Source organism: Electrona antarctica (assembly GCF_951216825.1).
Source record: "Electrona antarctica genome assembly, chromosome: 9".
NCBI classification, from domain to species: Eukaryota; Metazoa; Chordata; class Actinopteri; order Myctophiformes; family Myctophidae; genus Electrona; species Electrona antarctica.
Genome location: NC_136790.1, coordinates 29,988,359 through 30,012,838, shown reverse-complemented (window position 1 = coordinate 30,012,838; position 24,480 = coordinate 29,988,359). Strand labels below are relative to the sequence as shown.

General features: G+C 41.0%; 1 protein-coding gene across 5 annotated transcripts in view; it reads left to right on the top strand.

Moving 5' to 3' along the window:
- Positions 1 to 24,480, top strand: part of slmapa (sarcolemma associated protein a) — a 36,807-nt gene that overhangs the window by 5,405 nt on the left and 6,922 nt on the right. For 2 of the 5 annotated variants that reach the window (XM_079509404.1, XM_079509405.1), the window contains exons 3-24: positions 3,694 to 3,841; positions 4,016 to 4,088; positions 9,552 to 9,588; positions 10,328 to 10,390; positions 10,758 to 10,853; positions 11,070 to 11,141; positions 11,538 to 11,678; positions 11,849 to 11,986; positions 12,827 to 12,995; positions 13,644 to 13,694; positions 14,611 to 14,712; positions 15,567 to 15,629; positions 17,598 to 17,657; positions 18,221 to 18,295; positions 19,410 to 19,490; positions 19,792 to 19,851; positions 20,096 to 20,221; positions 20,492 to 20,566; positions 20,810 to 20,910; positions 21,482 to 21,686; positions 22,449 to 22,566; positions 23,955 to 24,126. In XM_079509404.1, the coding sequence (XP_079365530.1) occupies positions 3,694 to 3,841; positions 4,016 to 4,088; positions 9,552 to 9,588; positions 10,328 to 10,390; positions 10,758 to 10,853; positions 11,070 to 11,141; positions 11,538 to 11,678; positions 11,849 to 11,986; positions 12,827 to 12,995; positions 13,644 to 13,694; positions 14,611 to 14,712; positions 15,567 to 15,629; positions 17,598 to 17,657; positions 18,221 to 18,295; positions 19,410 to 19,490; positions 19,792 to 19,851; positions 20,096 to 20,221; positions 20,492 to 20,566; positions 20,810 to 20,910; positions 21,482 to 21,686; positions 22,449 to 22,566; positions 23,955 to 24,126 (2,226 nt within the window). The remainder of the gene's footprint in view (positions 1 to 3,693; positions 3,842 to 4,015; positions 4,089 to 9,551; positions 9,589 to 10,327; positions 10,391 to 10,757; positions 10,854 to 11,069; positions 11,142 to 11,537; positions 11,679 to 11,848; positions 11,987 to 12,826; positions 12,996 to 13,643; positions 13,695 to 14,610; positions 14,713 to 15,566; positions 15,630 to 17,597; positions 17,658 to 18,220; positions 18,296 to 19,409; positions 19,491 to 19,791; positions 19,852 to 20,095; positions 20,222 to 20,491; positions 20,567 to 20,809; positions 20,911 to 21,481; positions 21,687 to 22,448; positions 22,567 to 23,954; positions 24,127 to 24,480) is intronic. The other 3 variants (XM_079509406.1, XM_079509407.1, XM_079509408.1) reach the window with 3 other exon arrangements.

The following is a 24,480-nucleotide window of genomic DNA, read 5'->3' as shown; positions in this document are numbered from 1 at the left end:
TTCTTTTCATTCTTCTCCAAATTAAGTCATTTTGCCACACAAACAAATAGATATTCCTTATTTCCACAATTGACGAATAATTCTCACAAAAAGTATATTTGATAAAATTGCATAGAAAGCTGCAAGTCAATATGTCACTATGAACTATTATGTCTGTTAACTATTAACTACTATTATGACTGTTAAAAACAAAATAACTGAAGGCTATTGGAGAACCTGATTTGGATAGGGACACATGATCTGATGCAGGACAATGTCACTATGACAGAAAGAGACAAGATGGGTCTGTTCCAAACCAAATAGTCTGTTGCCACACTCATGACATATTAAACCTTCAAATAGTAATAAACAAAAGCTTCCTAATCAGTTTTTGTCACATCAGTTGTTCAGGACAGGTGTAAAGCAGGGTGATTTTTCTTTTTTCGTGCTCCATCCTTTTGTAGTATTCTGTGAGAAGAGAGACGGGTAGAGTGGGAGAAAAAAGGTTCAATGGAACAAATAATACTTAATTGTAGACAAATGCAGCTACTTGAGTGATGGGGACATGAATGACCAATTTTTCTTTTATTAAAATGTCTCTCCAAAATGGTATTTAATATTTAAGCTCATTGTTTCAGCTGCTTTTATGAGTGATGGGGACATGAATGAACACATTTTTTTTTTAATTAAAATGTCTCTCCAAAATGGTATTTAATATTTAAGCTCATTGTTTCCATGCTCATTTTTTTTCCTCTATCATCCACAGCTAAGCCTTTTTCATTTGTTGCTGGAGGCACCTGTTGAGGAAATGTTCATTGACAATAATGTTTTGGAAGCTTTGCCCTCACTGCGGTAATAGCTTTACCCAAACCCAGTGAAGCTTTTGCCACAATGTGCCTGAGGAGTAAAGCTTCACTGTACCTTCATTGAAAATGTTGTGTGAGGGTGATTCTCGATACTACCGGTTTGCCGTGACCTCTGTTTCATCACTAAACATAAACAAATAATGTCTTGACACTTAACCTATTTTAGATCTATCTAAATTCTATTCTATATGTTTTCATCGTATGTTTTTTTTTTAATGATCACATTTGTTTTTCGACGATTTTTCATTACAAATGTCGCCTTTGTCTCACCTACTGTATAAAGTATGCTGAATTGAATTGGGGGGGGGAGAGAGAGTGAGGGGAAGAGTAAGAAAGACACTGTTGCAAGGTGATTAGACAGTTTGTAAGGTTTATACTGGCTGAGGAAATGAAGAAAGAATGTCTGTCATTTACACACGCGCATGCGCACACCCATGCACGTGCAGCATCGTGCAGCACACACCAAAAATGGAGACAGATTTTCCTGTACACATGCAGAGCCTCAGTGTCTGTGCTTGTATTAATGATGTAACAATATTGTTAAATATCAAGATACCCAATGAATGTTGTGGCCTGCGATGGTACTATCTACGGTACATATTTCTTAATCTTGATGGTTTTTTTACCAGCAGCGGAGGTAACTGAGCATTCACGGCGATCATGTGTCTAGGTTGTTTGTGTAGATTTAAAAAAAATGTAAGTTGTTTTTGAGCTTTTTCTTTAATGCTTTTATTTATAGCACAGTATACTGACAAGAAATGGAGAGATGGATGGGGTTTTCAAAGGTTAGGTAGGGATTCGAACCTGTGACACGCTGTCAGGTTGGATTAGCAGCCTAGTTTCCCGGACGTCTACGCCAGCCGTCCAGGCCGATTCACTGATCTTTAGAATAGAATATTGTAAGAATTAAGAAAGCTTAGCAGATGTTGTGGTGATCGGCAAGACTGCGCATAATATCTGCACGGATGATCGCTGTACAGCTGTTGGTCACCCCTAGGGACGTCTCCAGGCAGCGGATGTTCTCTGACTGTATTACATTGCTGTGACTTAAACACACACTATCATTCCGGCTTTGAATACTATAAAATTCCATCAGCCATGCTATGGGTATGACACATACAGTAGTACATACTATTAAGCCTGATTTGTCCATGGTACAATTCAGACGGTGACATATTATATCCATTTACTGACTGTTCCAATTCATTTTCCCATAGCTTCGTTTTGAATGGCTTATTAGCAAATTAGAACTGGAAAGATGTGGGGAAATAACTGGAACAGGAAACCGGTTTGCGGTAGGCCACTATAGTTGGCCCGGAGCCTAAATCACCTCAACAACATACTGTAGTTAGAAATGTATTGTATGTACATTTGGAAAGTCACTCACTGGGGCCAGACATCCATTAGAAAATGTTGTTCATTGTCAACCCCTAGTCTATGTTTAAGTTGATTGACTGCCACATGACTGTTACCCCAGGGCATCACAGGAGATTTGAAATGTTAATTCAGTCCCTCCCTGATCCTGAGTCTTAAATAGTGACAGTACACACGCACTTACAGACCATGGACGCATACATAATACATACATAGCTATAGTGTGTCTGAAAGCCATAGTGATTGATTTTTTGAATACTTTATTAATAGACAAAGTGTAAACGGCAACAGAGTATAGTCAAACACTTGGTCTAAAAGGATAGCACAAAAAAAGTCCTTGCGGTCTTGTTTCCATTCGGGTCCTGTGTAATCAATTCATAAAAATGACTTGGAAAAATAACACAATTCAATATCACAAAATATAAAACACTATGTACGTGTGTGGAAGAAAGATTATAGTCGTACCTGACCTGTCTAAGGTGGTGGTGATTATTTCCTCTCCTACTGAAAGGTGGATTTTCAGGCCTGTTTTTGAAATGTTTGCTGTGTTATTTATTATTATTTTGGATCGCTTGTATGCATGTTCGTATACAGTTGTGCACACATTCATGTGCGTGCGTGACCTCGCGTTGCTATGTGAAAGGCCTATAGTTAGGTCCCTGCTTCTGAGTTACCATGGGGACAGGAGGGAACTGTCAACTGTGTGTGTGTGTGTGTGTGTGTGTGTGTGTGTGTGTGTGTTTTAACTCTGTGTGGTGATCTGGGTGACTTAGTATATGCTTGCTTGTGTGTGTTTATCGCCCTATCGGATTTTCTTTGTGAGTTATCAGTTATCACTGGATTGAATCAAATCTGAATGAGAGAAAAGAGGAAAGAGACTATGATATGAAGGTGATGAGGGGAGGAGAGATGGGGAGAGATGATATGAGAAAGATCAGGGGAGATGATATGAGACATGATGGGAGAGAGATGGGGACTGGGCAGGGGTGTGATGAGGGCAGAAATGAGGTGAGGAGAGATGGGATGAATGGGAGAGATTATGAGAGAACTGAGAGGACAGATGATATGAGAGATGAGGGGAGAGATTGTGTTGTATTCATTGTTTTATTATATTGAGATGAGACTCCTTACAAAATAATCAACATGTGTTTATTGTAAACATTCTAAAACGTGCAGTGTTCAGATCTAAGATTCACAACAAGACAAAATGTAACGTGTCAAAGCAACGAGTACAATGTAGTTTCCATTCAATATGGTTTGATTCAGCATGGAGACTTAGTGACCACTTCTGCCAATTATGATTTGTGGTGATCTAGTTTACACCACCTCTGCAATTGGACTACTGAAATCGTTTCATCTTGTTGTGAGTCTTGATTTGAAATCGTCTAGGTTATATATTCTATAAAGACTGGGTTCTGCTATGTTCTGTGCTCATTCTGATGTGTTCCGTCTGTGTTGTGTGTCTGTTCTATAGTTCTACCTGCAGGACACAAAGAGCAGTAATGGAACGTTTATAAACAGCCAGCGTTTGAGTCGCGGTTCGGAGGAGAGCCCGCCGTGCGAGGTTCTCTCTGGCGACATCATCCAGTTTGGAGTTGATGTCACGGAGAACACACGCAAAGGTCAGACACATAACATATTAAAACATGCTATCTCTGACATGACTGATATACAAAACACACAAACATGTTACAAGAGGCGATAAACTGAGATACAAATAGTAATAAGAATTATAATTCACCTGTAGCTTTAGATTGCTGACGATAATAATCATAATAATGTTCTATTCCATCCAGTGACTCATGGCTGTATCGTGTCGACTATCAAACTCTTTCTACCAGATGGAATAGAGGCACGCAGACGAGCTGAGTAAGTACTGTACTCATATGGCTAGTGCTACATGTCGTGAAACTGTTGTATTGGTGGGAACTCAAAAGTAGCATTTTAAACCTGTCACTATTATTTTTTTCACTTAATTACTCATTATCTGTCAATGATATTCTGAAGTTATGTCATATACAAAATGCCTAATAAAAACAAAAAGTAGCATTTTAAGAAGGCAATTCCCTCGGGCACCATCTTGGTAAGTACGTTTGTGACTAACAAGTCAAGACTCCTGTCTTGAATGGGGAGACATCTGTATCTAATGTTCTGACATATCATTTACATTTCATATATCCCAATCAATATATCCCAAAGGACACTGTTCCATTTGTGTCACATGTTAAGCTTTCCTTGTTCTAGTAGCCATGTTGATTGATTACTTTAACATTTTGTTACAGATTTCAGGTACAGAGGTACAGTTATACAATAATGCTAAAAGGATAACAGAAAAAGGATCATTGTGGTCTTATGTTATGAGTTAGCTGTGTCTGATAAAATTAATTAATTAATTGGTCAGTTAGATATCATCTTATGCTGTCGGTACCATCATCTTTAGTGCTTCACAATGATCCATTCTGAAGAAGGTCCTTGACTGAAACGTTGCATTGCAAGATTAAATATCTTTCTTTATTGAGCAAGTGACGATGGTCTGCGTTTATTCTTTTTATTTCATTCTTTTTAATAATTGTACGATATGTACCAATGCACCTGTCACTAAGATTTCATCCAAGTGTGCAAGACAGTTTTCATTACCTAAAAGAACCCAATCTCTAATAATATCGCTGATTGGGGAGACACTGAGACAGCAAGATTTGATTCATCATTTTTTTAATGCTTTTGAGTGTAGTAGTGATATAGATTCTAATTGTTTAGTATTATTGAGAATACAACATTCTCTGTGGCTCACTCTTAACAGAGGGGGGGGGGGGGGGGGGTGTGTGTGTGTGTGTGTGCGCGTGTGCGTGCATGCGCTCTTTAGTCAGACAAGAGACACACTCACCTTTATTGATCCCGTGGGAGGAATTCAGTCACCAGACTACTACAGTATAGCTCTGCATGATTGCAAGCACCCACGCTCGTAAACCCAGGCACATACCGACATGGCATGCATTTTTGTATAGTGATGTGATTAGTGTTCGTGTACTTGATGTCGGAAATCACCCAGTCTGTAATTTGACTGGAGGACAGTGAATAGGTGAGAGTGTGTGTTTAACCCAGGACTGACAAAGGATATTACAGTTGAATATTTAACCCATTTAGGCCTAAAAATGTCTTCTAAATCATGACAGTTTTCTGAAATGCCTATGTACAGTATATCAGTGGTGCTCAATATTTCATGTCAAGGACCCCCAGAATAATCTGTATTTGGCCGCGGACCCCCATCTGAAAACATGTTGTTCCAGGGACGCCCCCAGAAGCAAAGATTTGAGTTAAAAACTTTCGCTCTGAAATAATATATATTCAAAGATTTATGCCACATTTTCGCTATTTTTCAATAGCTAAAGTGTAACATAATGCTTTAAACACCAAAAGGGGTTCCCGCCCAGAATGGGTTAAAATACATGAATGTTGAATGTGAAAATTACAATAAAACAACTGAACAGACATTTAATACAACAAAGTTTTACGGCATGCAAAATTGTATATAGTTAGGTGAATGGTTTGAGTATGTGTAAAATAAATCCAACAATCTTTGGCCAATTGTGTCTATATATTATATTGAGGTCACCCAGGCTGTTGTTTGACTGGGGGGGAAGTGCCTGTTATGTGTGTGCTTGTGTATGAGTGATAATAGGTGTGTAAGAGGGAAACACATAGGCATTGCGGTTTGTGTACAGTCATATGGTCAATATCGGACCATCAGTTGACCCAGTATGGAGTCGTTACTGTACTGGTGGTTTCCCATCTGTATGTGCTTATGGTCAGCTGCTCTAGATGGTGTGTGTGTGTGTGTGTGTGTGTGTGTGTGTGTGTGTGTGTGTGTGTGTGTGTGTGTGTGTGTGTGTGTGTGTGTGTGTGTGTGTGTGTGTGTGTGTGTGTGTGTGTGTGTGTGTGTGTGTGTGTGTGTGTGTGTGTGTGTGTGTGTGTGTGTGTGTGTGTGTGTGTGTGTGTGTGTGTGTGTGTGTGTGTGTGTGTGTGTGTGTGTGGGTGTGGACTTGTGTTTCTGCACCATATGCTGTCTTCATTCCAGGTTTTCATCCATAATTACAAATTAGGGAGGGATGTTAATTAATGGTTAGCTTTTTAACCGGTAACAATTAAGAAATTGGTAACCGGTTAAACGATTACTACGTATATATTGCTATTAGTATGCTTTAATTTTGGAAGTAGCTGCCACATATTACAAAGCTACAACCGCCTAATGATTGCTACCTATGGTGCAAAAGTAAACACAGGGAAAAATAAAGAACCATACGCACTTCAGGAAGTTACATTTCAAAACACTGTCTTTTCACAGAATAAGGCTGTGTTTCGCAATAGAATAATATTGGTAGTAATTGCCCCCTTGACATTGAAAAGTTTGGGAACCCCTGATATAGACTATCCTAAGACTGGTACCTAACTTCACAAACATTGTGATAACACAGCATAGAACTTATCTTCGTGTGTGTGTGTGTGTGTGTGTGTGTGTGTGTGTGTGTGTGTGTGTGTGTGGTCTGTGTGTGCACAGTCACACGTGGTTTCAGTTTTAACAGTGTCTGTTTACAACAGGCTGGTATTCTCCATATCTGTTATCACCTGACACACACACACACACTATTTTCACCATTGCAGAGTCACACGGTCATGCAGTTATGTGTTTTCAAACCCCGTTTGTCCCAAGTGGGCGGGGCATATTACCTTTTTGGCCTGCTAAAGGCAGTTACGATGTAAAAACAAACTCCACCCAATCGCTCCTCTCCAGGCTACTAATCCAACAAACATCTATGTCTTCCAGGCAGAGGAGGGTCAGAGAAATGAGGAAGGAGGGGCTTGTTCCTATCATTAAGTATGCCAGGAGGTAGGGAGGAGCGGTGGCGTTTTAGATAGTCTGCGGAAGTGAAGAAGAGAAAAATCAGCTGTTGTACTCTGAAAGAGAGAGAGGAGGAAAAGAAGGACCCGAATAAAAGGGTGTTTGTCCTAGGGAGTTGAGTCATGTAGAGAAGGTCTGGACTCAAACCTGTGATAGAGACACTGCAGTGGCAGCTGACAGGTAAAATATCAGTGTTGTTAATAGTGTAGCATTTGTATAGTCTGCTAAATGACCTTCTGTGTTTGGGTGTGGGTGTGTGCTCATATTACTTTAGGCATGTTTTGGCATGCAATCTTGCATGTCCATGTATATGCTTTGTGTTGTGTTTTAGATATACAAAACAATACAAATATATATTTATGTATGTATTCTCTCTGAGCAGTATGACAGTATTCATTGGTTTTTATTTCTATGCAACTTATTCTCTTCCGGGAAAGTTGCTGTGCTTCATATAGATATGAAGTATCTACCTCTTATATCCAAGTTTGTTTCATTCACTTTTTCTTTAGTCTCTTCTGCCCTGCCTCCCTACACTTCTACTCATGGTAGTTTGATTAGCTCTCTCTCTGTTTCTAGTTACAGATTAACAGAATTATCTTAATTCTAATGCCAGCAGCAAAACATTGCATTAACCCTTTATTTCCTAAAGATCATAAATATTCATGTTTTAATGACACAATTACGCAATTTAGCTCCATGTTTTTATGGGTTTATTTACTGGGATCAAACTTCAAAGGGGAGGTTTAGTTGTTGTTTAATCAGATATAAAATAACTTTATGACCAAATATTAGTTTGAGCTTTCCTCTAGCACAGTGGTTTTCAACCAGTGGTCTGGGGACCACCAGTGGTCCTTGAGGGGGTTCCAGGTGGTCCCCAGCTAAATGATGGAGAGTTGGCAACCAAATGAGCCCTTATAGACCTTTAACTCTTGAGAGTGTAAAATGGTGAATCATTTTATGCTCAAGAGTTAAATTGTTGTCAAAAAAACTGCATTACTTAATTTACAAGAAGTCTACACAATTTGAGAATGTAGAAGAATTGTTAATTGATCAATGTTTGCCTATTGTCTCTTATTGTGGACAAAACCTTATCCAACGACAACAAAATATTCTAAGTTTTGGGTCTGAGAGGCTAAATCTCATGAAATGGTGGTCCGTGGCTCAAATGCAGAATAAATAATGGGCCTTGATGTAAAAAGGGTTGAAAACCACTGCTCCAGCAGACTTTCCTCAAAGACTAAAATGTCAGCTTTGCCCACAAGGTATCTCATGATGTAATAGGCAGATTGCAGGATTGCATTAACACTACTGATCTTTTTGGTGATCCCAAGGCCATTCCACAGTAGCACCTCCCTTATGCCAGAAGCTCCACTTGTTTTCAGTAAAGACACCCTGTAGCAGTTTAATTATGGCACTCCATCTGTGTTGTGATTTTGACAGCAAATTTAGATTTATTTAGATTTTTTTTAGTCATGTAAAATGTTTTAGTCGACTAAATATCATATGATTTTAGTCAACTGAATTTATTGTGACCCCTCCCCGAAAAGGCCTATCTGTCCTGAACCCTTTAATAGCCATAATTTATACATTAGGATAATTATTATGGACAGACTATTCATTATTCATCTCACCTGTTATTGATTTAGTCGTAATGCCTGTTTTATACTTAGCTGTGTGGCTGTGCCTAAAATAGCCGATCTGTGAGCTTATTGATCAGCTAGTTTGGAGCGTGACACCCGCACACTAATCCCTCCCTAACATTTTAGTCTAGTTTGTACTTGTTGATGAAATTGTTAATATATTTAATCTTAGTTTTAGTCATCAGGGCTTAGTTTTCATTCCGTTTTTGTAAGTGAAAAGAGGTAGTCGACAAACATTTTTCGTCAGTTTTAGTTGACGGAATTTACATTTGCACCCTATTTCATGTAACTTATAGTTGACATGCCCGAGCCCAATATCAGCAGCACAAATCACTGTTAGTCAACAGTTGATGTTGTTGTGTGTTTTTGTGTGTGTGTGTGTGTGTGTGACCAGAGCTCGATCAGCCAGAGAGAGGTAGAGGGGCAGGGACAGCCGTAGGGAAGTTGTGTGTGACTTCAGTCCAGAGCTCGATCAGAGAGGGAGAGTAGTGGGAGGGGAGGGCCCAGACAGCTGTTTCACGGTCACCCATGCAATAACCTAACCAATGCTGGGTGCCGAAAACTGAACACTGATTTGATGCGTCGCTAAGAAACATGTTGTCCGTGCAATAATCCCGGTGTTGCTGGAAAAGCTGATGACTGCTTGTAGTATGCAGTGTATATACAGTACTGTATCTGACTCCACCTTTATTTGTTGTGTTGACTGTAAAAATGGTCATTGTTGCTGCTGCTGCTGTTCCCATGGTAACTGATCCTGTCCCTGTCGGTCTGTCTCTGTATGTCTCTCTCTCTCAGTGTAATCCAGGCTCCTTTACCACTACCTGTAGACAAGGTAAGACAGTACAGTGTGTGTGTGTATATATGTAATTGCTTGCTACACTCATTCACATACACCTGCGTGCACACCACTGACTGGTGATTGATTGATTGACTGACTGGGTTGCTGACTGGTTTTATCTGACTGACATCTCTGTAGTACAAAATGCCTCAAATCATGAACCCAGTGTGCAATTTACGAGCTTTATTGGCATGAGAAAACAAACGTTTACATTGCCTTTGATTGGCCTACCGAACGTCCCCTTCTGTGACGCACGCACATGGAAGCTTGGCAAGCTGCCTCCTTTGCCCCAGAGCCGAAGGAGGTGTCTACCTTTCTATGCCTTTCACATTGGCCAATTATTATAGCTCCACCAGGAGGCCACAATAACCTACCTGACCTGGTGGAGACCACACTTTTTCTAGTTGTCTGTCGGTCGGTCAGAATTGTTTAATAACTATCTCACTGTTGAGTTTGTTCTCAGATGAAATGAGAGCCAGACTCAGATCAGTCATGTGTTTTGTGTCTCGGATAGATCTACTATGAGGAATGTAGACCAGGAGAGGGAGTGTGTGGATGTGTGATTAGAGTTGAACCAGTTCTGTAATGTAGTTAACTGTTCTAAAGAGCGCACACACACACGCGCACGCACGCATGCACGAGCACACACTCTTTATTATCACTTACTATACAGTAACAAATTGTTTATGAATATGTATTTAGCGTGTGTCCTTCGTTCCTTCCTTCCTTCCAGGTTGCTGCCAATACTCCCAGTATGTATTCTCAGGAACTATTCCAGCTCTCCCAGTATCTACAGGTAACACACTGACACCTACTGGTCACTCACTGCAACTACACTATATTTACTACTGCTGTGTATCCTACAGAGACCAACACTGGCAGTGGGTGACTTTTCACACTGTCTAGTGTCTAGTAGTACACTGCATTTACACTCGGAGTACATTGTTGAGTGCCTACCTACTGTGCAGTGTAATAAAGAAATCATATCGATCTTCACAAATGAAGGCTTTATATGCCTTTTTATTGCACAACGGCTTTACTTACTTAGTCACAATACAGCAAAATATAGTAGATAATTTACAAACCGCTTTGTGACTGAGGCCCAATGTGTGTCTAAAACGTTTCTGACCTGTCCTTGGTCCACTTTTGTTGTCTCTCTCTAGGAGGCCTTACACAGAGAGCAGATGTTGGAGCAGAAGTTGGCGACGCTACAGCGCCTCTTAGCTACAACACAGGAGGCTTCAGAAAGCAGCTGGCAGGTATTACACACACTACCATACTATTACATTTGCAACCCCCTTATATGCTCTTGAGTCTTTAGTAGCTCAGCTGCAGTAGAGCTAAGAGGTAGTACCTATTATTTACTAAACCCTGCATGCAAAATGTATGTATAGCAACTAGGTAGTACATAGTATCATACAGCGAACACATAGCCTCCCCAGATTAACTCTGACCCCTCTGTCTGTGTCTGTCAGGCTCTGATTGATGAGGACCGTCTTCTGTCCAGACTGGAGGTGATGGGTAGTCAACTACAGGCCTACTCTAAGGTGACAGTCATGCTCCGTCAACTGCTTACATACATGCTTACTCCTATCTTCACTTCCCTATACAGGTTTCCTGTCTGTTTTAGGACAGATTTGACTGATTTACAAGTGCCTGTATATTTACAAGTGCCTGTATAATACATATACAGTACTGTATAACTGTTCAAATTATGCTGCCAAGTGCACTCTCCACTGTATTCTCCAATATTACATTTGTGCTCGTTAAAGATGGCCATTGTTGTGTTTGTGCGTTAAGGATGACAGAAGACGTGTGTGTTGCTAATTTTGTGTTTCTTACGATTGGTAATCATAAGAAATCATAAGATGTGTCCAGGACACAGAGACAGAGACATGTACATGCAATATATAAAGATTGTTAAAGTTTTCCTCATCTCTCAGTCCCAGACAGAGGAGGGTATTCGTAAGGAGTTGCTGGCTCTACAGGAAGACAAACACAACTATGAAACAACTGCAAAGGAGTCACTCAGAAGAGTTCTACAGGAGAAAATAGAGGTGGTCCGGAAACTCTCTGAAGTCGAGGTACTACTATAATGTTTTGTACTGCTACCATTTACATAAACTTGACTCCTATCATTCTATTTTGAGGAGGACATGAAAATGTACTATAATATCCACAGATGGGGAAGAGTTCCCACATCAAAGTTCTCCTGTCGCTCTGCATCTCTGTCTCCCTCTCTTTCTGTCTGCAGCGGTCTCTCAGTAATACAGAAGATGAATGTACTCACCTGAAAGAGATGGCGGAGCGTTCTCAGGAAGAGCTCCGAGAACTGGCCAATAAATACAATGCTGCCATCAATCAGATCAAAGAACTCACCGACAAAATCAAGGTACTGTACTGTGGAAACTTTAAACAACATTAAAACCAATATTCAAACGATACAAATTGGTTTAAAGGAAAAAAAAGACCCGTAAATTGCATTCTAGGTAATCCAAGGTGGAGGGCAGGAAAAATGTGTTTTCTTTGGGTGGGTGATATTTGTCACGTATTCCTACGGACTGGGGCGACATCTGTCAGCAGGGAGTGTTTGGCGGGAGGAGTAGGACAAAGGCTCTACGTCCTACCGGTGGGGGCTAGTAGTATTCCATAGAATAGCAGTGACCACAACAGTGACAACACACAAATGTGTGTGGGGAGCAATACATTGGCATAACAAACAAAAAAGGCAAAAGAAATTATAATTAAAAAAAGAAGGAAAAAAAAGCCTAAGGGTGGAACTAGGGGAAAGGCCATGAAATCAAATCATAAACACAATATTGACCCATTACAAGAAAAACAACTTCAATTTTAAAAAATTCCTAGAAATGTTTTTTTATGGATTTAATATTGCAGTTAATTAAAACAAATCTAAAACAATATTCTATAAGCGTTATGGGCGAACAAGTAATTTGTTTGGGCAAGAGCCATTAAAGTGCTTATATATACAGTACAACCACAGTGAAACATTTTTTGTTATTTTTTTCTGTAACCTGATACTCCATGGGGTATAGTTACAAAGCTACAAGCTAAATTGTGTGTGCACGTGTGTTATAGGTGACACAGGTCAGTATTAGGCTTTGTATTTCAGATCAACAGCAATGAAGCCCTTTGAGGATGTTGACTATAGTGTCTAGGGAACAGTATACATATTTTTTCTGACTTTGTCTCTCTGCCTTCTGTCTGTCTTCAGGTAGCAGAGGGCCAGCAGGAGGAGTTGTCTCAGAGGGGAGAGATGGAGAAGAAGGAGTTGGAACAGAGGATAGGAGAGATGGAGGACAAGGAACAAGCTCTGCAGGCGCGTATCGAAGCCCTGCAGGCTGATAACGACTTCACTAATGAGAGACTGACAGCTTTACAGGGTAACGCACACACTCTTTAACACACTCTTGACACATACACAAATGAACACTGAACACAGACGGGTGATTATGTTCGCATATTTGTGCATCCTCCTCACAAACGGCTAAAAGGTAACTCGTTTTAAATGCTGGGAGGACATTGTGTCATAAAGCAGGGTTGAATAACACTTAACTAAACCAAACACAGGTGAAGTTATACAGTAATAGAGGGAAACGTACAACCAGGTGAAATAATTGTAAATCGGTTGAATCACACTGATGCATGCGAGTGATTCCCAAGCAAGTTGAGCTCCTTTTGGTTCACATAACTTCATCCGTCCATCACAGCTTGCCGACTCGGATAGCACTGGCTGCTTGGCACGCTTCAAGGCCCCGTTGTCTGTGCACCTGCACTGCCGTGTTAAGTGATTTAAAAAAAATCACGTATTTGCACATCAGCAGGATGATGAGTGAACCAAAACAAGTGCATCCTGCATATATCTCAGCCTTTCACAGGGCATCGGCGCTCAATGCTCTCATCGTTTTGGACAGCTAACCAGATATTGTTTAGATGTCCTGCTCAGGTAGATTTGTTTCTAGTATGTTTGGTCAGTATATGAACCTCCTTACGATACTGGCGTTCTCTTATGAAACTGCTATTGTTTCCAGTTCGGTTGGAACAAATGCAAGAGAAAAGTATCAAAGAAAACAACAGTCTGGGTGAGTTGACACTGTGACCTAGTGTCATAACCGTCTATCTGGGTGACACTTCTCCTCTTAATACACTAACTTTGCACGATCACTTCCTGCATGACTACGTCGTATTGCTGGCTCTGAGGTTGTTGGACTTTTCTCCCCCCCTTTTAAACTTTGGTTAATTATATTTTCTGACCGTCCGTCCTTACAGTTCTGTGGAAAGTGTGATTGTTCTTTGTATCTCCATCGTATGTCTTTTTATTGTCTTTAAACTACAGTCCTAACATGTCCTCTGGTGTTAAGGTCAATGATAAATAATAATAATCATCTTATACCATCTTCTATAGTGATTGTTTAGAGTTGGGTCTAAAAATAATAGTTGGGTCTAACTGTAGTCAAATGGATATCTGAAGTGTTTAGTTTATCTCCTTAATGTTAATGTTAACATTAATGTTAATGTTAATGTTACTGTATTTTGCAGTGGAGGTAGTAAATATATTACTAAGTAAATATATTACTCTTAATAGCAGACAAACAGATTGATATCACTCTATGACTTGGTTTTGAAATTGAGCTTAATTGGTCCTAGGTTGTGTGGTTGCAAATCTATCTCTTGGTATTCTCCTCTGTGATTAAGATAATTGCATATAAATTGAGTATTAACAAATGTATTCAGAAGAATACAACTGGTGTGGTGACCACATGGATCTCTGTCTTGTGGGTTTGAATCACTCTCACGTCCCTCTCTGTCTCTCTAGTCTCTACACTTTTAAAATATGGGCAGAAATCAATCTTCTTAATTGCTAAATTTAACAAACAAATGGAATAAAATGTGAATAAATGTGATTTGTGTCTGTATCTGAACATAATTCTGATCCTTCTGTAAGTCTCTCTGGATGAGAGCGTCACAAGCCAGCTGTGTGTATGTATGTGTCTGTAGTTATGCCGTCTGTAGAGGACAAAGAGAACCAGATCAAACACCAGGAGGAAGAGGAGGAAGATTCAGACACAGATGAAGGGCCTGGTGATGAAGATGATGATGGTAGATAGTTTTAAGAGTGATATCATCTGGGACAATTTAAGGGTCTTTGTCTGTTGAGGTGGTGGTGGTCTGCTAATGGTGTGATGATGGTAGATTGCTCAGGAATTGGGATGAAATTTGAATCGGATGTATAGATCAGATCTATACATCTAATCAATCACATGAAAATCGTGTGGGTGTATTCCTTAATTTCTCTAAAGGGAGAATTTAATACTGATGATGATGGTTATTGGGACCTAATCTGATTCTGAATGGATGATGGTTTGATCATAATCTGGAGATATAATGGTTGTTTGGTTATTGTGTGGGATGTGGGATCACTGGGCTGCTGGTGGTCATTTCATAATGATGATAATGATAGCAGATGACAGTAATTTAACAACTGGAATGTTGGTCTACCTCTTTTTGTGTCAGACTTGTCATAATAATAGCAATAAAGCTGCTGGCAGCTTGTCTATCCAGTGTTGATGGACATATTCTAAAATTGGATTAATTTGTATGTGTTTATTATTAATAATGCCATTGAATCCGTAATTGTACTGTTGTACTGAACCTGGAGGACACAAAGAGGACTGTCAAACATTAATTGCTGCCATGACTGTTCTGTCTGTCTGTCTGCCTGCCTGACGTGCACGTGCATGCTTGTCTGCCTGACGTGCATGCTTGTCTGCCTGCCTGCCTGCCTGTCTGCATCTTATTTTAGGTTCCGATGTCCTGTCCTTGCATGTTATTTGAGGTCCTTTCATACAGTTGTAGCCTGATGTTCATGATGGCATTGATTGTTCGGTGTGAAAGCTGTGCTCTGTCTCTTGACAGATGGATCTGTCTGTAATATCTAGTTGTGTTTCTGTTAGATAACTGTCATGTAAACAGTGCTGGAGATTCTACTAGAATACAACAACTTATAGACTGTCAACGTGAGTACACACACACACAATAAGGACCTTTTATTTCTATTCATGGTGGCGGGTCATCTCTGTTCCTCCATCCTAGTCTCACATAGTCAGATGATCTGTGATCTCCACCTACCAAAATGTCTGGAGACATCTAAATTCAATATAGAGGTTGGAACCAACAGCCTGTCTGACTGGCAGCTGTTTTATATTGGGGATCCCATATCCTGGCTTTCTGCACAGTTGTAGCTTGATGTTCATGATGGTCCAATAGCCTCTCTATTGGTTCTACTGGCTTGATGCAAGACTACAACTGCAAGACTAGGTACGGACGTACGGTATCAGAATTTGTTATCAAAGCACAAGGTTTGTTACACTGAATTTAGACGTACCCAGGCGTTTTGGTATGCTGAGATCTCGTATCCTCTGTCTACGCAAGACTACCTCCATCCTGTATTCACAATTTCACATCACCAGCGTATCGTGTATTGCCTAAAAATGTCTGCATTTCCATCATTTTATTGCCAACAACTAATCGGCCATTAAGTGTCTGGACCGAATGTTTATGAAGTATCTGCCATAGTCACAGAGTTGTAGGCAGTATTACACACATGAATGCTGCGTGAAAATCGCAGTTAATCCATAGTTACTTACTGGTTGGGATATACTTAAATTACTTTTCAAGACCAATTGACAATGCTTAAACATTGGCACACGTTTTAATGTCCGCTATTAGGCAGACTGCCATGTTTTTACCCTTTTTATTATTAACTGGAAATCAAACCACAAAATGTGCCTAGAGTTTCATGCACCTTTAATGCTAAATCCATGCTGGCTTGTTGGGTGGGATAATAATAATTGATTGCATTTTTTTTTATGTGTGAGTGCTTACTCAAAGCACTTTACAATGATCCATTCATTCATACATTGGGATGTACACAACAGTAACAATTACTGCAGTAAAATCCACAGGTAGCCAGAATGGTCAACACATTAGTATCACATCCGGGAACAACTTAAGGGTATGCTTTCCTTTGGTTACACCAAAAACTGTTGATCATGAGACATACTCCTCTCAGCCGATCTTTACGCGAGAGAGCCTTTGATCTGTCTGCGCGTGATGCGGAGAAACTCTGTAGATCAATGAATCTGGGATCCCTTAGGCATCCATGTATGCATGATGTAAATTGTGCAGTTGTCCCTGATTTCCTGATGGAATTAGATATGCGACAATACTTCGCATAATTATCGCGGGACTGTACATTTGCCAGTAGAATGGCAGGCAGAATCAGCTGTCTGGCCCAATGTCTCTCAGTCGAAACACAATTATGCAGTTGTCCCTGGTTTCCTGGTGGAATTAGATATGCTTCCATACTTCGTATAATTGTACATTTGCCAGTAAAATGGCGTAGTAGTGGTAGAGTGGGTCTTCGGCTGAGTTCTGTCTCAGCCGAAAAATAACTAAACCGACCCTGCTTCCCTTTTCTTGTGTGTTTTTGTCTCCGTTATATTTGTCTATCCCATGTGTTGGTGCAGAAAAAAAAATGTTAAAAGTACAATATTAAAGGGAAAAACTGCTACGTTGGTCGAGAGTTAGCATTCCTTGTGCTGCTTTTAAAAATGTGTCAACATTTTTAAGTGTTCAGATGGCTGGATCCTGGCTCCAGTTCAATGAGGCTGTCCTGTCCTCTGTTTGTCTTTCACTTGCTTTTTGTATTTTCTCTTCTCGTACACCTAGTAACTCGACATACATTTCTCTAGTCATCTCTTTCATTGGCTTGTCTTTTATTCTTTGTTTGGATGTAATGTCAAGCTTGATAAAATAACTCCTCATCATTCATGCTCCAGCTCCACTCCTGTTCCTCTGGCTGTGTTGAATCTGCAGTCAGACAAATGTATATCCAGGATGACCTTTCTGTGCAATCTAAAGGTCAAATAGGTCATGGCTGATTCTTTTTATATACTGTATTAATGTGAAATCTTTCCTTCCAGCGGTCAAACAACTAAAAGCAGCTGTAGGATCTTCAATCCACCACCTGACCAACTTTGACGGTAAGAGCTGATCTGAGGTGAACTCAGTGTGCGTGTCTCTGTGTGGACATAAGTTTACTTATCTGAGCTCAATCTTTGTGGGCACCAACAGGAACTTTTTGTGTGTGCTACAGTAAATGCCCGCCTGTCACTTTTAAACCAACAGAAAGCTGTTGTATGAGTAATGGGACTTTGTGTTGTGCATAAGGCTGTACCCTAGCCTTGTTTTTAGGACTCGAACTTCGGCAGGAATTTGAGCGAACATCCGAACCATTCGTTTCGAATTAATTTGAAAAATAACCTTCGAGCTCCGAACCTCCGAGTGCTTTTAACCAGGCTGCAATTCATAAATAGATCCTATGGGGCCCGGGGGCGACATTGCATAGACTATCAGTGAAATAAGGGTTAAGTTCACGCGTCCCCGGGAAGGATTAATAATGGTGCTTAACACGATTTAGTGTGCTAGGTTGGGTGTGTGCTTACGGACTGAATTTTTTTATAGGAATCTGTACTGAAAAGAGATGTGACCTTTGTATATTATTATTAAATGATTGGTGTGTGTGTGCGCTGTGTGTGGTGTGTAGAAGTTATTGATGCTCACCTTCAGAACAACCAGACAGCAGAAGACAACAGCTTGGCCAGTCCTGACAGACTCAGAGGTACACTTTACCACTTTTATTCACACGCATCACAAACTGTGGATCCAGACTAGAGCTCTTCACGAGTCCCAAAGGTCAGGGGTTGTCAGTGCTGCAGGTGGTTGTCAGTCTAATAACTTGAGACCCGTTACAGACTTTATGCACAGCAAAATCCTCAGTGTGCATTTAACTCTGGGAGTGTAGACTACAAAATTAACCAGACGGAGTTCAGAGATAATAGGACTGGAACTGACCCGGGTCCGAGTAATTATGGTCAAACACGGATACATTTTCTTGGTCCCCCAATTTTCAGATCACATCCAAAATTCGATCATGCCATGCTACTATATGTAAAGGCAAGCCCTTGTAAACATAGCTTTTCAGAATATTTGATATATAGACTGTCACTCAGGAGCATGTTAATTTTCATGACGTAAGCAATGAGACGTTATGTTTAATTTATGCTTGTTACACAAGAGTGACAAGCATGTGCTGAAAATAACAGATCTACAAGCTCACAATGCGTTGCGCATGTGCCAATAGCTTGTAGATTAGCTATTAATATTAAGTATTATGCTTAAACTATATTGGCTGCGCAATCAGGCTAAAAACGTTTTGGAAGCCAGAGAAGTTGAGTCTGTTAGGAAGAACCTTTAATTTGGCTTCAGCTTTAAAAGTGACAATGCCCTCTTCAAATTACACACACACATGCATGCACACACAGTCCACATGCTTCCATACACACCACACAATGCATATGCATAAATGGGGAACTGTTGAAAGGCATTTTCAAGGCATGGTAGTATTGCCAAGTTCATTGCTAATGGCTCCATTCAAAACAAGCCTACCTTACAGAACCCTGCATTAATAATCCTGACAACTCAAGTATATATTCCAAATATTTAAAGCTCTTCCAGAGATATTACACTTGAACTTTAAACCATACAGAAAGTAGCTGATGCTGCTGTCTGCCTTTGTAGGGTAGCCTTTTGTGCGCGCTGTTTCAAGGGACCATAAACGGGTGACGGTACCATTGTCCTATACTAAATTCCCCTCCGTTCACCTCTGTGTGTGAGCTTGTGCACATTCCTGTTTTGTGTGTGTGTGACTGTCTGTGTGTATAATATCTTTATAGAGAATCTGATGGAGTCTAAAGAGTCAGACATGTCAGACACTCTGAGTCCTAGTAAAGACCGTAGCAGTGACGACACCTCGGGTAGGAAACCAGTTAGCTTTACACACACACACACACACACACACACACACACACACACACACTTAATTTCAATATACTTGTAAATGCTGTATTGTTATTATTATTACTATTACCTTATAATTATAATGGCATTTTGTTTAATCTTGCAGTATTAAGTCACAGGTTAACCAGTTAACCTCCGTTTTATACTTAAAACATGGTTTAGTATGTTATAGATGGAGTTTAAGTCTTTGCTTATAATGACATGTCAACAAATTGGATGCCATACTGTAGCTAATGTAGTCAAGTGTTTGTGTTCCAGATGGCAACATGGATGATCAGGAGCTCATTGAGCCTCAGAACAGAGTCACTTTACTCAAAGGTAACAACGGCAACTCTTTATACTACACATTTATTTTGTTCTCTACTGTGTTTTACTGCCCTTTTCTACTCCTCGATTCTGCTGCAGTGTGTACAACAAATTCCCACCATGCGTGCCAGTGTGGTGGAACGAACACACACACACACACACACACACACACACACACACACACACACACCCACACCATAATTCCTTCCTCAGACTCGATAGATGAGTTGTTTACTCTTTTCCTGTTCCTGTATAGATGAGTTGTGTCGGGCCGGTCTGGAGCTTGGAGACACAGAGCAGGTCATCAACCATCTCCACAGAGAACTACTAGAAGCACAGGAATTAGCAAACACCGGCAAGCAGAAATGTCTGGAGCTACAAGGTAAGAGCACTGCTAGTAAGGGTTCTGTTCCCTTACTAGTTCTTGTTCTATTTATGGGAGGGGGCCTAAGGAAGAAAACAGAACGGTCTAAGCTTTTTTACTTTCAGCAGCGTATACGTTTTCTTTTTTCTTTTTTTTTGTCCAGGTAAGGGTCATATTTGCTTCCCTTTCGAAAAATGTTGAATAACTAAATTAAAGAGTGTTTGTAGATTTCCAGGATAAATTAAATGTATTAATTTTGTGTTGATTGTTTTCCCTCTTTGTTTGTAGCTCTGCTGGAGGAAGAGAGGAGAACTAACAGACAACAGAGTGAAGAGTCAGCTAAACAGATCAACTATCTACAAAGTTAGTACACGCACGCACACAGAGGCACACACACACACACACACACACACACACACACACACACACACACACACACACACACACACACACACACACACACACACACAGCTAAAGGCAATAGCTACAGAGTTGGCATACACACACATTCACATAAACAAGGACAGTGCGTACATAGTTTAATTTGTTCCAAAGAACGGAGTATGTATTTTCATGTGTGTGTGTGTGGTTGTTTGTTCATTCCAGCCCAGCTAGGTAAGCTGCAGGCCGATATGGAGGCTCTCAGAGAGCAGAGAGAGAGCTCCATCAGTTACACCAGAGAGGAGCTGTACTCTGCACAGGAAGAGGTACACTTACAGTAGACCATACGCAAGCCACACACATTGTGTAACTGTGGAATAGAAACCTTGTATGTCCAAAACTGTAAAGATGTGTTCAGACCTGTATAGTTAGAGCGGCGCGATTACATACAAAGTCGATGCAACGAGAAGTTGCTCGAACGGGCGCAACGCGAAGAAAGCGAACGGCTGCCTGATATCCCAACTGAAGCGACCTTCACGTCCCCCCGACTCCACCCGTCGCGTCCTGACAGCCAATCAGCATTGAAACACGGAAATGTTTTGGCTGTTTGGTTATATTCATCCAGTTCCAACTGAACTGACCGCGGGGACAACAATGTTGCTGCTCATAATTGATATAGTAGCATGAATTCTCAGGGGTCCTTGAAGGGGTTCCAAATGGACCCTTACAAGTCGGTCATTTGGTTCCATTGGTACACTCTTGAGTTATGGGGGCCCTTGAAATTAAAATGTTTGAGAACCACTGCTATAGAGATTAAGATAAGATTAGAAAACAGTGGATAATTTATAATCAATAACTGTCACCGTTTTAATGTTGATGTCACTGTTAATAATGTAGGTTCTGGTTCTGCGTCATGCCATGGAGGCTGCCACAGCAGAAAGAGAGAGGGATATGTCCGCCTTGCACTCTGACCTGGCAACAGTTCGTTCTGAGCTGGAGCACTGGCACGGCACTGCAGATAAATATGAACAGGAGATCAACGCACTGCAACACACACTCACACAACACACGCAACACCATCAAAAAGCCAGCCAGCTACAGGGTAAGATCAAGGTCACTATATTTACTCACACCATGTAGAATAGAATCTCAAATGCGCCCGAGTTTGTAGTCCCAAAACCCAGAAACAAGTTGGCCTTTTGAACTTCCTGGTTCTCTCTCGCTCTCTCTCTCAAAGTTGTTTTATTGGGTTTTTGGTTAAATGCCTCAACTAAGGTCTGTGGTTTACATGGGCTTACCATAAAATGTTGGTAAATGCCATACTTGTGCATTTGAAAGCTTTTATGGGTCTTAAAAAGCAGTTGCTAATTAAGTGGCTAAATGAAACCACAGACATTGTCGTGACATTACACGTCATGATGCCGAACACATGGTGGTGGCATTCAATATGTTACGACCATTGTGTAGTTTGTTCATAGCATAATGTTAGATTTTCACTTCTGGTGAGTGCATTTAATACTCAAAATGTGGAGATTATGTTGCGGAACAAAATGTTTAAGTACAAATACTTCACATGTGGAAATCACATTGGCATGGCTAAAAAGTGTAAAGATTTATATAACAGCATTTATTTCAAACAGAATATTCTGATCCCCCAAGCAGATGTATGAATGAATAAGTACCTCCCTCTCACTTCAGAGTTTAGTGAATTTTACATTACATTTTAGACCTGCTGTCGCTCTATCTGCCACCCTTGAAGGTATGAGTGCATTCTCGAAAATGAATAATCAGATTAATGACAATTGTAATAAAATGTTACTTAAAAAAGATGAAATAACTGTCCTTATTTCTTTTCTCTGTGCAGTGGAGTGTGAGTCTCTACAGAAGCAGTGTGTGTCTGTGCAGCATGACTGTGACGGTCTGAGAGTTGAGAGGAGAACACTGCTGGACAGACTCCAAACCCTGGAGACCGACCTAGACAGGTACAGTACACACATGCACACACACACACAACCAGCAGCTAGCAGCCCGCTAGTGAACAAACGCTCTCTCCCTTTGAAAAGGGTAGGAAAAGGTTTTAAATCATAACCCTGGATTTCCGTCCGTTGTTTCAGCATTGGGGGGGGATGGATGTGGCCAGCTATATATAATGCTAAATTAGGTATTTCAAGGTATTGTATTGAAGTTACACCGAGACGCCTACACTGCATCCCTCTAGACTTTTCTGCTCTGTCTCTATAAATAATACCATGTGTGGACGGACACTCTGAGAGAGGCAGAAAGGTGAAGAGCTGACAGGGTGAGAGAGATAAAAGAGAGGTAGACAGCTGGGCAGACAGATGTAGGTAAACGGCTGACGGGGTCGGAGACTGACACAAATTGAATGATAAAAGAGACGGAGCAGTGGGTGGACAGAAGAGCTGACGGAGAGAGAAGCTGATGAAAGGGTGTGTGTGTGTGTGTGTGGTGTAATTTTTTCAACTAGTTCTCAGAGATTATATTTGTGGCTTTGGTCTTAAAGCCTCCATTCATCACTTTCCTTCCCTTTCTGTTTGAGTACAAATGTGCGTGCCCATAAAGATCAGGAAGAGGTCTTTAGATAACCCAGTCAGACACACAATTATGGACATTTTCAATTTACAATTATGTACACGGTGGTGTACACATTGGTGCATTAACACGAGAGGTGTATTTGTAAAACACTGTATTTACACAGTAAAATTCAGAGGCACATAAACAGTCTAGAGGCCTTCCACATCTTCTGCCTCCAAAGGATCCTGGCTCTCACCTGGGCAGACAGGGTGCTCTATACTGAAATCTATGACCAGACATTGACAAACATGCTCAGCATCACAGCGCTCCTTGGCCAAAAACACCTCGGATGGGTCGGGCATGTGATCCGTATGCCAGCCCACTGTCTACCCCGACAGATACTCTATGGCCACCGAAAAAGAGGTACAAGGACCACATTCTGAAAAGGTGGGTTTTGAGTGTGCCTTTGAATGTGGCGAAGGTGGGGGCAGCTCTGATGTGAGCTGGGAGTGAGTTTGACAGTGAAGGGGCGGCCACTGCGAAAGCCCAGTCACCCTAAGTTCGCTTATTGGACTGGAGTGCTTTACCTGAGGGAGCAGGTGGGGCGTTTGATGAGATCAGAGAGGTAGCGGGGGGCCTGATTGTTGAGTGCTTTGTATGTAATGGTGATTATTTTGAAATCAATTCTGTACTTTGGTAAAGTCAAGTTCAGACTTTACCAGTGGTAAAATCTGTACTTGACTTTACCAGTGTTGTTGTTGTTATTCCAGTACCAGGGAACGGAGTCTGGTTCTGAGCGTTATAGTTCTTACCAGGGTTGTTGTGTTATTGTTCACAGTACCAGGGAACAGAGTCAGGTTCTGAGCAGCAGCCTGGAGGTTCTGGAGAGGAGGGAGGGGGTTCTGCAGGACAGACTGGGTTCTCTGGAGAACAAACACCAGCGGGATGCCACCGACCTGAGGACACAACTAGACCAGGCTACGCAACGAACGCACAGCCTGCAGAGAGAGGTACACACACACACACACACACACACACACACACACACACACACACTTGAAATGTTTGTTAATGTCCGCATAATCAGAAGTACAGGAATAGCTTGTACAGAGGGCATAAACACTGCCAGTGCAGTCAGAAATAGGAGAACAGCCAGTTACAAAGTGCATAGAAGGCATTGTTACATATAGTATAGTTGACATACTTGTCAGACACAGCAGACATAAATCATGGGTAAAGGCCAACGCCTCCTCCAAATTGAGAGGCTTCCTAATAATGGCTGATACTGAGCAGTACCTTGCTAGCTGCTTGGCCGTCCTTTTGGAGAGGCCGGCCATTTGTAGGCCCCTCACAACCAACATGTG